The sequence below is a fragment of the Melospiza melodia genome, chromosome 18 (assembly GCF_035770615.1).
Source record: "Melospiza melodia melodia isolate bMelMel2 chromosome 18, bMelMel2.pri, whole genome shotgun sequence".
Classification (NCBI taxonomy): Eukaryota; Metazoa; Chordata; class Aves; order Passeriformes; family Passerellidae; genus Melospiza; species Melospiza melodia.
The window spans coordinates 10,195,274-10,213,952 of NC_086211.1; the positions used below are offsets into that span (position 1 = coordinate 10,195,274).

Below are 18,679 nucleotides of genomic sequence, written 5' to 3' on the forward strand. Positions count from 1 at the left end.
AAACTTCCATCTTAATTTAGAGGTTTAGAAAATTACAAAATGCAAAGATTTGTACTCTATTTTTGTCATGTTAATATTCTGTAATTTAACTTTACCAACTTAATGCAATACAACTGCCTAAAGGAAAGCACAAACTAAAATGTAACAGAATCATTTCCAAAACCAAACAGTAGAGAGACTACACTCCACTTTTGTATTGATTCACTCACTTGTGATCCAGAAAAAACCTGTAATTTTAACTTGAAGCAGATTTGAAACATCCCTTTAAGAAAAGCAAAAGATTTAAGGGGAGGATAGGTAAGGAAACAATTCAGCAACATCTTTTCCAGTTCCTTTATACCTGTTCCAGTTTGTCATGTCACTCCCAGAAGCAGCTGCACTCTTTTCTTCATCTGTTGTATTCTGTTCTGTCACAGCAGAGATGGACAGCTCTGACAGCTTACACCTCTCCATAATTACCATCTCTATTTCTAAAAAAAACAAAACATACCACCAACATTTGCTATTTTCAACAAGATTATCACAAGCTCATCTGTATTTTCTGTTTGGTATTAAAAGCATTTCATGCATCTATATGTAAGAGGTGTAACTATTACTTCAGAAAGGTGAATGAGAGATGTGGGAAAAATTTTCTTCCCAGTAAAGCCAAGAATCTGGCTTACATTTCTTTAAGGAGTGTAACACTATAAAAAATGTATACATATACATAAAATATGTAAAGAAAATACACATATCATTTTGGCAAATAAGCCACAGTCAGCTCCCTTCCCACGCAAACCACAGGAAGAAAAGCCATAGAACCTCTTTCTGAAAAAAAAAAAAAAAAGATTGTGAAAAAGCTGGTGAGGCTGGGGCATGGGTGGACATCAAGTTTCACTGAGGGTGCAAACAGCCTCCACAACTGCAGCAAACAGGACACCTGGTCCCCAGTGCTTCTCACCTACTGAGCTTCAGCAGAACAAACAAATCTAGCCTTCCCTTAGGAAGCTGAACAAAGATTACAACTAAATGCATCAGTTTAAACAGCAGATTATTTCATATTTTCTTCAAAGCATGGAGGAAAATATACTATCAGTTATTTGGCACCATTTAAGGAAAGCCTTCTCAAAAACACTTCTCAAAAAGACTGTTTACCTAAATCTAAACTCAGTCACGTTTGGACAGGACTGTCAAAGAATAACACCCTTTCTTTCAATTGCTTGCAGGCAATCCTGCCACATTTTTCTCATTTTATGTTTAATTCTCAATTTACGTTTAATGTAAGTACTAGGACTTACTATCCTTCTAAAAGTTAGTAACCATAAAATAAACAGTTATAATATGCTATAGGACCACTCATCCTATAAAAGCAGTTCTTAAGTTTGGGCTACAACAAAAATGCAGAAAAAGTCCAAGTAAAAAAAATCTAGGAGTCAAAGATATTTTCAATTATGAACTATTTAATATCATCTTCCATCATGTAGTGTCACTTCTAGCACACCAGTTAAATTTTATCATTGAAACACAGATAAAATACTGCTGATTATCTTGCAAAGGTGAAGTGGCTACAGCTCTCCCTTACCACAAAAGGAACAAGTTATAAAGCTGTCAAGCTTGCTTATCAAGCCATGCACACTGAGGTGCAAGGCATGCATTGTGATAAGGGCCAAGGCCTACAGGCAGATATGAACACACTTCCATAGCTTTAATGAGATTAGAAGTACATGTTCTCACAGCTTGACTTAACATGAGAAAAAATCCAGCCAAAGCCTTAAACAAATGTCATAGTCCCGTGCTCACCTAGTGCAGCAAGAGAACAAATCATGGAACTAATCACAACCAGCTCCATCAGCAAACAAAAGTACCTAAATTGTAGGCACCCTTTTCTTGCTGGAATACTCACCTTCATTTTCAGTGCTCGTCCTTACACCCTTTGAACTTGCTTCTGTACCTCTACTTTTATCAAGGTCATCTTGGTTATCTTCAGATCCTCTCTCCTCTTCATCTTCCTCACCAACATTTTTATAGTTGGGTCTTTTCTGCATCCTCTTCTTCCCTTTCTGTTTGTTAATTTCAAGAGACCTCTCAAGTGTTTCTGTGGGTTTTATGAAACATCTGATACTTGACTTTGCCTGTAAATTTGAACAGTGTACACTGAGTTCCAGCACAGAATTTTTAATTGAAATTGATAAAGAAACTTCAATTCATATAAAATGTAAATCAGCACACTATCCACAAATCTCAAAACCATTTTAAAATACAGAAAATTAATACCAAATCATCAGTAGCACAACTTTCCCCAAAGTAACTACCCCAAATATCTATCATTAAAAAGTAGGCCTTCTTGAGACAGGACAATGCAGAACTACCTAGTTCATCACCACAAGTTTTACATTGAAGGTGTGAGACATTACACATAAAATTCAGACACCTTTTGTAAAAAGGATAAAGGCAGCAAAATCCTACATGTATGTTGACAGCAGCGATTAATATAAATACACCCCTTTTAAAGGTGCAAGGACTTTTTTAAAGCAGCAAGGACAAAATCCAATGCTCTGTGCTGTGAGATTTTTGGGTTGGTTGCATTTTTGGAGTCGCATGCTTCCCTCAATATCAAACTAATTCCTGTATCAACCAGGAAGAAATGACAGTCATTAACCTTTTTTGGGCCTCCAGACATGACTTATCAAGTCTGGAAAACATAACTTCATTTATTAGACTTAATTTACTTGTGTTTTACACAAAGTTATCACAGGATAAGATGGCAAACCAACACCTCATTTTCTTAAGTATTAATTAATTTCAGAACAAGTAAATAAATTTAGATAAATTTCTCCCAGAAGAAATGAAGTATTTCCAATAATGTGTCCTAACAACACAGAGCAATGGATTCTTATAGAAAGTGACCAAGATGCTACAAGAAGCTCTGCAAATAAAAGGAGTAACAAATTTGGTTTTTAACAATTCTGCAGCTTGTCTCTGAGCTGTGCTGTTTGAGCTCCCCTCTGCCTGCCAGCTAATCACCAGAGTACAAAATAAACACTAATCAGCCAAACCTCACTGTTACTGAGAAGTGAAACACATGGTTTGGAGCTTTCTGCCAGGTTTGACCCAAACAGGACAGTTACAGAAACCCCATTAACTTCCAGAGCTCAAAACCTCAAACAGATGCAGCTCACACTGCCTAAAGGGTTAAAAACTTAAGGGCAAGCAAGAGAAAGAAGTAAGACTAGAGTAAATACCAAACTGATTACAGTCTTTGCCTTAGGTGACTCAGTACAATAAGCACTCAAGATGACTGCATCAAACAAACTCTGGGGAAAAAGTTTGAAAAAATCCTTCCCTTCACTTAGTGAGGAACATCTATACATAAGAGATTAGGAAAATATCAGGGAAAAAGCTGTCTACAAGTTAAAGGCCAAAATGATTCTCTGAATCTGGCATTTTGCAAATGCTTTATAGAAATCTTGCGTAAGTGAATTTACACTTGGCACTGAAACAAACCACATAGTGGGAAGACTATTTTTCAATACCAAAAAATCCCCATAAATACAAAATTCACTACACTTATATCCCCTGATAACCTCTTGGATGCATTTTTTGTGTGATCCAACTGCAACACAGGAAGGTTATAAAATGAGCAGGCTACCTTTATTGATGGCTTCTGGCCAGAAAAGTCATAAGAAAAGGGAAGAGCACCTTAAGTTCTATTATTTAGGGGAAAAACAGAAAAGTAGCATGCAACTTGCATAACACATTTTCCCCTTTCTGCATTCACTTCCTACTTCTGCATTGCTTCCTAGAATCTTGTAGCTACTTCTTTATGGAGAAAGCATGTACTTAACAACCTTGCATTTCTCATGTGCTCAAGAGCAAAGTACCACAAGACACCAGCAGACAGTGATGTGCTTGTAAACATTGAGCCAGAGTTTGCTCCAAGAAGGAATGCTGTAGAAAAAACCCTACACAAATATTCTGTTCTGCTAAAGGCAACACGGCTGTATCATTAAAACGTTCTAAAATTAGATTTAAAATTATTTTAGATAGCATTTGGTTTATAAGTTGATCATACAAGTTGAGGTACTGCTGGTTTATATCTTTAAAATGTCTTTTAACCACATTTTCAATAATGGTTTATCTTGTGCAATGTGTGATGGTAAAATAAAGCAATAGCAGTAACACCTTTTACGGGAAGGAGAAAGTAGGTTAAAGAAGAAACATGCACTAGGTAGAAGTGGCCCACATGTGAATGATGCAGGAAAACAGATCTCACAGGAAGTAAGGTAAACCTTAGTGTGATATCTGACAACTTTAAATACATTCTGCTGTCTATACATATTCAGCTCTCATTGTGACATAAGAGTATTTCTTCTGGTGATGCCCAAAACCAGGGAAAAATACAGGGAAAAAATATGGAATGATGTGGAGAACTTGTTCAATGGAGCCTAGGCAATCACTACTGCCCAGTGATGTTCAGCAGATCTCCACGGGTAGGTTATTGCCAATTTGTAAGATATCACCAGTTACAACTGCTGGTCATTTTTTCCATAAATTGATTTACAGTAAACAGTATCACTTGTTCCTCTTGTGAGAACTACCACTGCTCTTTGCCCTAAATAACTCAGGGTATTTTGCATTTATACACAGCAACTGTGATGTTTCTCAGCTTTTATTTTTGTGAAGTGTTCTTTACTCAGTGTCCCAGCAAGAGGACTCTGTGTGTAATGAACTCAGTCCTTACTCTTTATCTCATTCCACTTTAATTTATCTTATTAGAAAGATGAACAGAGATATGAGGTTCTACATCTAGGTTTAGAAACTATGTGCTAGTTAGAAACTGACAGTTACATTTCAACTTAAACATATCAAGACATCTCAGTTACAACAGATGAGCAGTGATAGATACAGAGCGAGGGTTTAGAAATAGCTGCAGTTCACCACAATACACAGATTCCCCACAACAACAAGCTTAGGACAGTATCAGAACAGTTATCAAGATAAATTAGAACACAAAGGAAGTAGTAAATGATAAATCTGGGTCTGATTTAATTAAAAAAAAATTCTACATTCAGACTAAAAATAAATTTTAAAAATTGCTCATCACTTCTATTTAACAATTCTAAACTAACTTCTGAAGTAACTTTCAGTATTCAATAGAAGTTGGCAATTTCTTTGCAACAGAAAATACCACAGCAATAACCCTGCAAGGATCCTGATGTGCCTTCATTTGCACAGCTGACCTGAGCCCCCCTGCACTGAACTGTATCAGCAGGGAAGCCCAAGCAGCAGTTCCCACACAGCCCTGCAGAGCAGCTCCCCCCATGGCTCCCCTCCCTGGCAGCCACAGAAGCCATGGAGCTCTTCTGCTGGACACTGCACCCCACTCCTGCACATACCCAACTCCCCCAGTGGGCAGTCTGGGCTTTCCTCTCCATGTTCTCACTAAACAATATGGTTGAAGTTACTACAAATTAAGGTTTCTCCCATGGAAGTTTTTCCCTTTACCCACTGCTCTGCACTCCCTGGAACACAGCTCCACCTCTGGCAGCTTCTCCAAGGGTCTATTCCAGAAGGCCAGCACCCTTCCTGTTTAGTACCTGCTCAGGTACAACAGAACCCCCAGTTAACATGTCAAGAGGACACATCTTTAAGACCAGTAAGGAGCAGCAACCTTAATAGCATTACAAAATTAAGAGATGAACAGCAGTCTATAGGAAACCCCTAATATTCCTGACATAAGTGCAAGCACACAAAGACATGCTATAGGTATTTGGTAACTCTGTACAGTAACCATGACAGGAAAAGAAAATCTCACTTCTGTAACAACTGGTACTCCACCCTCTTGCCACAGATTTCCTAGCAACAAAGCTTCTTCTGCACAAGTGACACACAACACTCAGTATGCACTTAGCAGAATGTCAGACATTTCCTAACATAAGTGATTGCTTTATCTTAAAGTAATCAGCCAACTCTATCATTCTAACGTAGTTTTTTCTAAAAAAGGTTAGATTCTAAATATCATGGCCAACAGAACAAAACACCAGAACCCAAAAGCTACCAGCTAAGATCATTCCACACAGTTTCCAATGCCCAGTGGGAAGAAATCTGGAAAAGTTGATGTATCTTGGAGGAGTTGAAACATATCTCCCTCCTTGAAACTCCCAGAGATACAGCCAGTGCTAGGAAGGAGGTGAGTAAGAACCAATCTATTGCTTGTTGTAAATTAAACATTCAGTCAGTAACTGCTGGCCAGTCAGTCAGTAGAGGACACATTCAATTTTTGGACAGAACTACAGTCAGGTGCCTGTTACAGTAAGGTCATGCCCCCCTACTCGTTACCATGCCCAAAATAGGCCTCTAAAAGGTAACAAGCATTACACAAACTGTGAAAGCCACAACAAAAGGGAAAATATTAAAAACATGACACATAGAAAACCAGTAACAGCATCAGCATCTAGCAACATCTCCCATGGTTAAATGTGAAGGTAGAAGGCCAGTGACAGAGTAACACTCTCCCTTCTCACATGCTCACTGATGCACAGCTTCCAGAGATGATCAGTTTTACTGCTAAAACACTGGGAATATTCAGATGAAAATCCTAAGCCTGGTAATTTTTTAGGTCTCTCATTTCTACTACAAGTTGCACATTGAAATTACACAGGAAAGGTGTGGTGAATAATTTTTATTTCACTACCAAAGCACAGATAAAAACTGAACACAGAAGACTGCATTACAGAAGTGTCCCATCAAAATGATGGTCCAACAACAAAAAGTCTGCTACTGCTCTCATCTCCTAAACATAAACACCTTGGTTTACCAGTTTCCAGATACCTGGCTTTGATTTTTAAAAATTTTCTTTGCCTTAAAAAAAAAAATTACAAACAGTTGGCCACTTACGGAGTTTTTCTGTATATCTTGCTCAACCTTAGAAGAAAACACTGAGAGGTCCCCATTGAGTATAACCTCAGCCAAGGAGTTCACCAAAGGAGCATAATGTATAATCAGAAAAACCTATTGAAAGAAGAGCAGAAAAAACATCAGACATATTTATACAATACAGTTTCACAATTTCACTAGTTGAACATACTTTAGACCTTGCTAAGTGCTATCTTTAGTTTACACATAAGTGCAACTGGTAACAGAGAGTTCATTAAATCAATTTAAAACAAAGGAGACAAGGGTATCTGACCTGCCTCTATTTTTGAAGCTACCTAGTTTTACTAATGCTTCATATTCTTTCCTCCTTCTGAGAAGTGTAAATTCTCTCTTCAACACCTTTGAAAGGGAAGTTGTGTGATATTCCAGCAAGGAACTCATTAAAACCATTCCAGAAATTTATTTTTCTTTTAGAAACAACAAACTGATTATGGTGCACAGCATCCCCAGACCTTCCCGTGTGCCAACAAGTGGCCAGACTCCAGAAAGTTCTGTGCACACAATCACTGTGCAGTGATTCATGACTAAAGGCCATGCACTAGGCTGAGCTGGATCAGAAGCAGCTTTTCTGGCTCTGAAATTGCAGCAAATCAGTGTCAGCTACACAATGGCTGCAGAACACAGGAGTAAAGACCATAATCCCTGGAGCACTGAAGCATTTAACCACAAGTGCTTTGGTGCTTTACCAGAGTTCTGTGTTTACACTGACTACTCCATTTTGAGCCAAGGCTTACATGTCTGGGCCAGCCAACAACTGGCTCCTGGACAGAACCAGCTCAGGTTCAGCTGCAATAGCTTTCTGTCAGCTTATATCCATTCTCTTCACAGGAATATCAAGGCTGTATCCCTTATCAGTGGTTCTAGCTGAAAAATTCCCAAATAATTCCTAACTCATTAAACCTAATCACTGCTTTGAAAATATTTAGCTAAATGTTCTCAACAGGTTTTCTGATTAAAGTCAGAAGCATTCCAGACCTCCAAAAGGCAAGTGATTATTAGCATGTAGTGGAGATCTACATAAAACTTTAAAGTCACAACACATTTCAAAAGTGCTTTGAACAACCTCCAAAACATTCGAGCTTCTGCCAATTCAGCAAGTGTTGCTTGACCGTCCGCAGGCCTGCTCTGGTTCAAGAACAGCACAAAATCCCTTTGTCCCAGGGGCTGAGAAATCCCAGCAGTGCATTTCCAGGTGCTGGCATCAGTCTCTCAAGCACTTGTGTCTAATACAAGAGTAGTGCCTAGAGCATATGCCAGGTGTCAGGAACAGAAACAGTCAGCAGGGTCTGGCAGATCTCATCCCACCCCAGACGAACGCCAGGTTAAAAGAGGTGGGAGAAGATGTTTTTCTGCCAGTCACAGCAACAGTAACTTCATTTTCTATATCACATCCCATTCTGATACACAAAATTTGTTCTCAGTTCTTTATGACTACTTCCATTTTCTTCTTTAAAGAGAATGAAGAACATAGATACAAATCCTGAAATGATACATTGTCCATACTTCTACTGAAAACGAAGACTTTAAAAGAGATCACAACTGCATGATGCAGATCCCTTTGCTTACAAGCAGCTGCTGCTCCCACAGTTTTATCTGTGGTAAATAACCCTCACACCACCACAATATTTTAGACTTAAATTAAGGAGCTTCAATTATTTTCCTAGGAAAAATCTCCAACCCCATGCTTCTAGCAAAAAGATGAATTTATGGGCCAGATCACAATGAAATGAGTACTAAAAAAAATTCTAAGATCAAAGAAAAAGAAGTACAAATTCTATGAACGTAAGTCAAAACTATTTTCAGACAATGTAATTTAGGTAAATCAATCTCACAGTAATGCACTGAAGACTACAGGGACAACAGATGAATTTTCCCTACAAAACAAAAAAAATCTACTGTAGAATTCTTAATTTGAAAATTAATTCCAGAAGGAAAAGGAGGTGGAACTGATATGAGTAAGAAATAAGTCTTAATTACAGATTTAAGCTATAGGCATAATGACATTCATATTGTGAATTGTGAGAAAGTGAGATTTTGGTAGTGGTGGTTTTTGGGGTTTGGGTTTTCAAAGAGGAAAATTAAAACCCGAGATTTTCCATAGCTTAAGCAGATTCAGAATGCAATACAGCATCTGGGTAAATTTCATCTGCCATGGCACCAAGCTCTGACCCAGCATGCTGCATATCTATTCCACTTTATTTGTCAGGGCGTGTACACAATTTGAAATGCTCTGAAAGTTACCCTGGGCAATGGGATCCACAGAAAAATGACATTAACTCAAACTGTCTGCCAAAAATGTTTTACTTTCTTTTTCTTAATGAAAACTGAAAGGTTAGAAATTTGCTTTGATGAATTTTCTTTTATGGTTTTGCCAATATGATGAAAACACACTATTTTATAATCACAAGAGTACTGCAGAATTTGTTCTGAAACGGGACAAATATTAAAATACTTACTTGAGAAAGAAGATAAAGAGAAACCTGGAGACTTATTTTCGGACGCTCTCCACCCTACAGAAAAAGTTATGAAAGTGCTTATTTGTACAAAGAATTTATATGGCTTAATGTTTTATTTAAAATCAAACTTGTGTTGTTCCACATCCTGCTACAAAATATTCAGAAAGCATCAAGTTCTTTATCTTTAACATTCACTACTTCTAAACTATTTGAAATGGAGACTCTCTGAATAATCATATCTCTCACTCTTCCTTGATTGAAAAATTGCAATTAATTACTGTCTCTCGTGGTCACTTCAGTAATTTAAACAGGTGAGCATCTGAGAAGTACATTGGTTTTCACTATGCTACCAGTTCAAAAACTTTTCAGTTAACATTCATTAAAGACTGCTAATTAGCTATTCAGATAGCATGAAATATTACCCACAACAGACAAATGAATGCAGGAACCTGTACAGGTTTAAAAAATACTTTCTATTTCACAAAACCCAATTTTAGTGAAACCACCACTTAATTTAAAGGCTATGCTTTAAACATAAATTCAGCTTCATCACACTAAAACACAGCTTCTCTACAAACAGAAGAAATGAGTATCAAACCCAGGAGTCTGTATTTTCTACATGGATAGATTTTTAGACCATGGCAAATTTGCTTTTTCTGTTTTTGCCAGAAGACAAGTTAGCTTATCAGAAAAGGAAATCACACATCTCCCAGTGTCACAGAAATGTAAACCCTGTTCCAAATTTGCAGTTCTTCTTGGTCTCCAACACTGTGAGCTTTTAACCACCATGTCACCCAAAGCAGCATTTCTTTGGTGTGCTCTTGAATTGCATTTCAGGCTATTTCCTCTACAGCCACCCTCTTTAAGCTATTTCATGTAAACCACACATCATATACCCAACTGCCCAAATCACTCTGCACACTGAAAGCAAGCAGCACCTTTGGGAATTCACTGTTTGCAGGTATTAGCTTACCTTGTCTTGATTTACTAAGGAATACACGTAGAGGGGAAGAAAGAGCCTATTAAGTAGGTGGTCTGTCAGCACATCATTTAAAAATTCACAGTTAATGATAAGGATATCATTAAGGTAATGCAAATGATCAAGATGTTCTGCCACCAGGTCACTCAGTTTGCCCCTATTTCTGTGCCTGAAAAGAGAGTAGAAATAAAAAATTATACATGATCAATTGTGATAGGAAAAAATAACATACATCCCTGCCACAGATCAGCTGGCTCAGGTAGACAGCCCAAAGAAGATGTTTCAGTGAAGCCAACTAATGCAGCTGTTGAACAGCTGCCTGTATTTTCTTTAGGATGCACACATCAAGTTTTTGCCCCAAGTTTTCACAAGAAAACTTCGTTTTTACAAAGCTTTGCTTCCATTGCCAGTGTTTTCATAAGCCAACTACAAAAATGAGAAGATTTCTTTCCCAAAAATGAAAGAAGAATTAGGTGTTGTATTGAACACCTACCTCTTCACTTTAGGAAAGCAAGAAACACATGGCCACTCTAAGGTGGGGATGGCAAGACAAACCAAGAACAACTTGAATCAACAAAGTATTTCTGTAGCTGACAGTGGAATATTACACTGTCATGTCAGGTCTGACAGCTCACAATCAAGTTCATATTTCTTGTTTAAATCTTTTTCCTAGAACCTTTTCAGAAAGCTCTTCTAATGAGATGACACAAAGAAAAAAGGATGTTAGAAAGACAAAGTTTATAAGATTGAGAAGCACAAAATGCCTGTTGTGTCTTCTGGATATCTGCTATTTTTAGCAGAACAAAACAAAGACAAGGCTTGGTGCAAACACTAATTTACTTGTAGGGATAGCAGCACAGATTAGGCACACAGCACTGTTTCCTTGAAGAATCACTAAAAACCTTAAAGAGTGAAAAGTCTGAACTGCCTACATGGGAACATATCTAGAAACTAACTTAACTGGACTACTATAGACAAAATGAGCACACCATTGACATCTGGGAAAAGCATTTGCATTCAAGAGGCAGCATTGTAAAAGCTTACTCTTCATCAGTCTGCACACAGTTATCCAGCTCTATCACGTGGCTGCCAATAAACCAGACGAGGTTGGAGAAATAAGGAACTGCTGTTTTATCTCGAATGTAATGCAGCATAGGCTGGTTGTCCACTGAAGAGAAATCATTAAAAAGAAAAATCAGTTGCCAATATTTTTTATTGCTTTTTAAGAAATATAATAAAATATCTTTTGAATTTGATTACATGCTAGTTTTCCATATGAGTATACACCTGACACAATCTTAGGCATGAAATGGAAATCTACAAAAATGCCACATCAATTCTTATCTGGCTTGAATGAGCCTAATGTTGATATATTTACAGATGTCTGAAAAGAAACAAATCTAGTGGAATTCAGAAAGGTTCTTTTAGCATATTTTTTATTAAAAAGAAGAGAGAAGCGCAATAATAAAGCAGTAATGCTGAGAGTCAAGCTAGTTAGACTTACATGACACTGCATTAAGGAACACAGGAATCATCAGTGAAGGAAGGGCAAAAGAAACAGACAACAGTTAACAGGATTAGGAACTGGGATAGTGACATCCTCTAAAAGGGTTTAAAATGCTAAAGCACAAAGCATCTAAACTAAAACATATGGGGTAGCAGTTAGAGCAGAATATATGCAAACAGGTAGTCAGAAAATGATCAAACCTGAACATCTGAGCTCTGCCTGTAAACTCTAACCATTATATCACTACAACATTCAATGAAAATTCTAGAAAAGTAATTTTTAAAATAAAAATACTTAGTCGCAAAAATATATCACAAATAGGATATGAAACCTATAATCTACTCTTTTTTTTTTTTTTTGAGCTCATATTTACACTTAAACAGTTCCTTCAAGTAGAAGTACCAAGTGCTCATTTCTTATACAAGAAAAAGTGTTGCAGCCAACACTGTAAAGATCCTATTTGCTATGCAGGCTATCCAGTCATTTGCAAAGCAAACAGCTCATTGTTTTACAAAAGACCTCATATGCCTCTATGAAGACTGTCAAACCACTTCTTCTCTTAACTGACAGAGTTTTGTAAATTCAACATGTAATTTAACTTAAAATGGACTAAAGAACAAGAAATCCTGCATGAACATATTGCATAATACATATTACCTTATAGCATGCTGATTTCAGAGGTAGAAGTTCAGAATAAACAATTTTTTTAAAGAGAACACTGTGAACAGTTCATTAAAAATCTTAAATATCCCAAGAAAAATTTAGGGGGAAGTGACTTTTGGACATTGGGTTTTAGAGAACACATTCTCAAAGCAGTGCTAACTTCAAAGTTCAGCCAGGTTTCTGATGTTCCTGCTGAGTTTTGAAGACCTCCAACAATAGATGCCGCAGTTTAGTTTCTCTGGAAAAATCATTGCAGGGCTCAACTACTCTCACAGTGAAGCTTTAGGTTTTTTCCTCACATCCTACTGGAATGCCCAGCAGAGGAGTTTGAGGCTGCAGCCTCCTGGCCTTCACTGAGCACCTCTGGGAATGGTCCAGCTCCTCTTGAGACTGGAGTGACTGCAGCACCACCAGTTCTACAGTCATTTTAATGCACTTCCAGTCCAAAAGGGAGTGAAGAGGGTTACTGCTTCATACACCAGAAAGCTCAATTTCATGAGTAAAAGATAATTTGTATTCTTAAAACATACTGGTTTTGGGGTTTTGTTTGTTTACTTTTTAAATATGGTCACATTCTGACCTCTCTTGGAAAGGAAGCTAAAGTTCCTTGTGTATGCCTGACACTTTTGGAGTTTTTTTTTAAACCAGTTTCATTGGTGAGAAAATAATACTATTTACAAGTACATACTGCAGGTTTGGGATAGTTGTCACAAAAGTAAAAAATGTGTATCTGAAACTTGTCAACATGCTAAGCTTTTCAGTCTCACAAAACAGACAGAAAACCTTCACAAATAAGTGAAAATTAAACTACAATGAAAGCAGATTTGCACACATATCTTTTTTAATGTATAAAAAGCATACCTTTGTAGACATTTAAGGTTATAGTCCTAACAGCAATCCTGACCATGCTTTCGGGGTGGTTAAAAAATTTAATAGCTTCGGTGTACAAAGCAAAGTCATTAGTGTGCTGCAACAAGAGGAAAGAAAATATTTATTCATTAAACATGTACAGAATATGGCTTGGGATTCTGTATAAATTATGTTTTCCCTATATTAACTTGGTATCTTTACCTTCTACTTAAGTAATCAAAATGATTTTACAATGCACATTCAGCTGCACGTGTAGCTCGGCATTAAAACGAGCTGCTTCAAGCACCAGAGCTTCCCAGAATAACTGCACACAGCACACATAGCCAGTGCTTTCATGCCCTCTTCTGGCAGAAAGCAGAGTGCAGAGAGGAAAAACCCAGCTCAACTTTGCCCTTTGAATCAGCTTTTTGGACTTTGACTAAACCTCTTAGAACCAAGTGATGCAATAGAAAAGATCCTGTTTATGAAAGCACAAGAAAAAGCATAAGCAAGTTGAATTCTCAAGGAAGCAGACTTCAAAACTACTGAAATGACCCAATATAACACTAACTTCCAGATTTTTAGTTTATTATAGTTGTAAGAGGACAAAGCCATGCTTGTGCAGAGATTCTCACAAACAAATTCACAACCACTGGCATGGCCATTTAAAAAATAAATGCAAGACATTATGAGACAAGAGACTAAACAGAGTATGTGCCACACTCCTATCAATTTCTAATTCAAGTCCTCTTATCATTATACTGCAACTTTCTTTACTTACCTCATTATAAAAGAAATGTACAGTATGATTATTGAGTTTCAGGGAAAGAGTTTTCAAAAACGATATGTAATATGCCATGATCTCTTCATCAGAAAAGTCAAATTTGTGGACAATAATAGAATTCACATGGTTATTAGAGAGCAGGTAGTCTGAAAAAAAAAGTATTTACACAGGTTAACAAAAAAAAATGACTGAGGTAACAGGCTGTATTTAAAGTGCCAGCTAGAAAGCAACAACCTGATGCTTGAAGATCTCAATTTTGAGCCAAACAAGTGATGCCTTTGACCATTAATATAAAGGAACTGCTCCCCACAAAGGTCTTTGCTCCCAAGAACAAGACAACTGAGAATATACTTCATCTTCCTCAATTCAGGTAAGCTCTGCAGCTAATGACACTTAACTCTTTTCCTCCCCAAGTCCCAACTGGCAAAGGCTTGATGATGACTTTCATAACAGTGGTGGAATACTTCAAATTATTAATTTTGTATCTTCTATGTATTTTGCCAAAAACTCTGAAGGAACCTCCTGTGGCTGACTGCCAGCACCAACGATGTCAGAACAGTTACAGTACAAATTACACACCAGAGTCTCACCACATGACCTGTGGCAGCAAGTGAACATTTCAGATGACAACTAATTTGACTTAAGGAATCCCTTGAAATGTGCTAAATGCTTGTTGTACCAAAAAACTACTTTTGCACCACGGAAAATTTACATTCAAAGGTACTGTGGAATCAGTTTACACCACATTTTTGGTAGTGTTCAATTTAAAAGACTGTCAGTAATTCATAGTTCTGTGCAGGGGTACTAGGACTAAATTTCATTGACTGAAAGGGAATCCAATCAAATCTAGATCACTTCATCCTAAGCAGTTTGGAAGTGTGTCCTTACACAGGGATGTTTCATGGCTGATGTTCTCAAAAAGGATGTTCAGAGTCTGCAGCAGCTGCACACACACATAACGACCTGACTTCTGACGCAGGATGTTCAGGAAGAACTCAAACATATTCTTCTCCAAGAAAAAGCTGAAAGAAAACAAAGATGTCATTAAGTCACATGTTGTGAGTAACAGGAACATAATTTGGCTAGGAGCAGGGATAATTCAAGGCAACTTTGACAAACAGCATGTTTTGCTTTTATGAAGAATTACTTTGCAAAGTTGCATGTGCATAACAAAAGAATATCTTTCAAAAACCTTAAATACTAAACAAGAGGGCTTGAAATTCAAATTATGCAGAAAAAAAGGTATCAAGTATTCAGGGCCTTTCTTACTGTATTTTTAGTACATTCAGTTTATCAGGCAGCTCTAAATACCACAGCTAGAATTTGTGATATCTTAGGTAAATTGAAGCAATGTGATATTGGATGTACTGAGTAAATCTGGGCCCTAAAATATGTTAGAGTTCATATTTATATCAAAAGAATGGAGAGTCAAACAAAAGCAGTACTTGAAAGGGGCTCTGCAATCCAAACACCTTTTAGAAGCAGCAAATTCCTGCATGACATGAATATGAACCTGCTCACACATCAACTACAGGACACATCTTTTTACATATAGTCATGAAATGCAGTCTTGGAGGAGTTCACAGTAACAGGAACAGAACTCCTTGGGGGAGTAAACAGGAACAGAACTGTACAACTCCAAGCATTCTTCAAGCACAAAAGCAGAGTCCCAGAGAGAAGTGGCTGGGGATACTCACTCAAACACTGAGCTGTCATTCTGATCCCCCCAGATCAGGATCTCTGTTATGGAACGAATGGTCTCCACCAGCAGGTTGCGGTTGTGATCTGTCACGATTGTGTTTTTACTCAGAATGTGATACATGTACCTAAAAGGGAAAAGAAGCACAAGTGATGAGCTATCCTGCCACTCCCACATGCACCAGATTTGTCTTTCACCACTGCACCAACACAGACACACACATATGCACACACCAAGTCTAACCGTTGGACAATTTTAAACCCCTAAAATTTCCTTCTAATACTCATGTAGAGAGAAAAGTAATTGTTAAACAGAATGACAAAGGGAACAAATATCCCCCAGCCAGGTGAGTTATGGGTGCTTATGTAGATGTGAACTACAGTTTCTAGTTCTACTTATGTAGAACTAGAAACTGTGCAACTGGTCCCAAGGTGCTTCTTCTGTGAATTTCTTTGGAATATGTTGAAGTCAATGGAGTGATGAACAACAGAAATAGAAATAGAAGAAGCAGGTAAGCATGCAGTAGCTGCTATGAAAAGTGGCAGTGAGGTCTAATCCTTCTCTTGAGTGCCACATGAGTTCAATCCCTTCTCCTGCCTGCAGAGCCCCTCACTGACTCACGTCTATTCTGATGTTTAGTATCAGGACCCTCAGAGACTATTCATTCACCGTGGCAAAACTTCATCAGGTCTCTGGTCCTCTGAGCACTCCCAGAAATCAGTATTGCCCAGAAACACTGATTGGAAAGGGGGTAAAGTCCAGCTTTATCATTTCAAAAGGCAAGAGTTTAAGACTGTCTAGTGAAGCTTAAAAAATGGTATGTCTATACCACAGGTGACAGGAAGCTATAGACAATTTAAGTCTCAGAATGTTACTCTTCAAGGAAGCACTTTTTTTGCCCAAGTTAAGTTGTTACATCAAATTCTAATAACAGCACAAAAATCACCACTGCTTTTCTCCCCCCTTTTTTTCTTTTATATAGTGATTAAAAAAAGGGTAAATATAAGAAAGGTGCACAGTTTTGAAAATAAATTAAAAAACATGAGGGAAATTTCATGTCATTTTTGAACTGCACAAGTTTGGATTCCTAAACACAGTTCCTATATTATTATGTTATGATTGTACTGAAAACCAGGAGTAACACCTCAGCATTTCTGTGCAAATACTCACAAGTGTTTGGAAAGGATGACAGATTTTCCATATTATTAATCTTGCCATGAATATGGAGTTAATCAAACTTCCAGGATCTAGTTCTGTGAAAATAGCCTGTGTCCTGACCCTGGGGCAGCCTTCATTATTGTTCTGGATTCCATGAGAGTTTGTTCAGTGATTCAGACTAAAATTTTACGAATCTCATTAGTAGAATTTTGCCAAGCTTTTGTAATGTTCCAAAAAACACAGTGCATTTCTAAAAATAAATGTTGGGGTATCTGGCTTATGGCTTAAAGTAAGATGTTTAGATCAAAAAACAGACTTGAAATTATGTTCCAAAAAACAAGATTCCCATCAATTTTATCAACACTAAAAAACTGAATCATTGCACTGGGCAAGCACGCAGCCAGAGACTAAACTGCCATTTAACTGAATACTCACGTGAGGCTGCTCCAAATATTTATCAGACTTCCAAAGACAAGACAAGATATTACCCAGTTTCAGAACCTTTTGCTTGAACTCAAGAAATCTCTCACAAACACAGAAGAACTTCGATCATATTTACAATTTATTCAAAATCTGTCAAATTTGGTTTTGGGAGCCTTCTTCAACCACTGAGCTGCCAAAGTTGGGCAGAGTTTCACAGGACTTGCAGCAAGGAAGTCTGTCCTCACAAGCCATGCAGGGAACAGGTGCTGTTTCAGAGAAGCTGAGGGTAAAACACTGTGTGCTCACTGCTCTTGATATTACTTCACCCTCAACCAACAATTCTGCTGTGTTGAGTACTGCACAAGGACACAAGAGGTAAACAGCCCTCAGGAGTCCACAGCTTTCACAAACCTGAAACCGCATGCTGCCCTCCCTCACTCCCCTAATCAGCAAAGCCTGCACTACACTCCCAAAGCCATTACCATGTTATATATATCACCAGCCAGCAAAAAGAGGGAAAAAGGGAATAGGTGGCAGAGGGGGGAGAGGTGGAGGGGGAATTGTCTTTTCTTTATCTTTCTCTTCAATAAAAAAAAAAATTCTCTCCCTCTTCATAGTGTTTTCTTTCCCCCCTCCTAAATCAACACTCATTTTCAAACTCAAAACAATCACTGATCACATTGAAACCACTCTAGGAAAAGTTGAATCTCAGCTGTGTCCTACAGTCACAACTGCCTGGTCACGTGCTGTACCAGAATAGTCATTAAACAGCACAGAGAGCACCTGGAAATCCTCTTCCACTAATCTGAGATCACAGCTCAAGATTCCTTCTGTGCACACTGACAGTGGGAGGCTCACAGTGAAGATGTGAGAATTCCTGGGGTTTCTAAATCAGCACAAAGCACACAAGCCCTGGAAAAGCTTCCCATTAGGGCACTTGGTGTATCATCAGGACAGTGAATCAAAAGAAAACGCACAAATTCAGTCCCTGCTCTGAGGACGCAGCAGTTAATGGAACAGAGAAGAGATGGCAATTAGATCACTTCATTCCACAATCATTTTAACAACTTCCTGAAACAGTTAGTAATTAATACTATATTACTTCACGTATTTTAGACTATTAATTTGAAGTCACATAGAAATCACTGCATCTGTGAACATGTATTTCTCATTAACAAGTTATATTATACAAATTTGGGATTAAAGTTTACTCCAGCAGTAGGATTTTGGGTATGGGATGCAGTGG

General features: G+C 37.8%; 1 protein-coding gene across 7 annotated transcripts in view; it reads right to left on the bottom strand.

Annotated features, from left to right (window-relative positions):
* Positions 1-18,679, bottom strand: part of CLEC16A (C-type lectin domain containing 16A) — a 60,374-nt gene that overhangs the window by 38,120 nt on the left and 3,575 nt on the right. For all 7 annotated transcript variants that reach the window (XR_010029959.1, XR_010029958.1, XM_063171078.1 and 4 more), the window contains exons 2-11: positions 15,851-15,979; positions 15,042-15,175; positions 14,151-14,299; positions 13,382-13,487; positions 11,395-11,518; positions 10,345-10,519; positions 9,372-9,425; positions 6,877-6,990; positions 1,883-2,111; positions 341-470 (exon numbers count right to left, since the gene is read on the bottom strand). Coding sequence is in view for 5 of the 7 variants with exons in the window: in XM_063171078.1 (XP_063027148.1) it covers positions 341-470; positions 1,883-2,111; positions 6,877-6,990; positions 9,372-9,425; positions 10,345-10,519; positions 11,395-11,518; positions 13,382-13,487; positions 14,151-14,299; positions 15,042-15,175; positions 15,851-15,979 (1,344 nt within the window). In the remaining 2 variants the exon portion in view is untranslated. The remainder of the gene's footprint in view (positions 1-340; positions 471-1,882; positions 2,112-6,876; positions 6,991-9,371; positions 9,426-10,344; positions 10,520-11,394; positions 11,519-13,381; positions 13,488-14,150; positions 14,300-15,041; positions 15,176-15,850; positions 15,980-18,679) is intronic.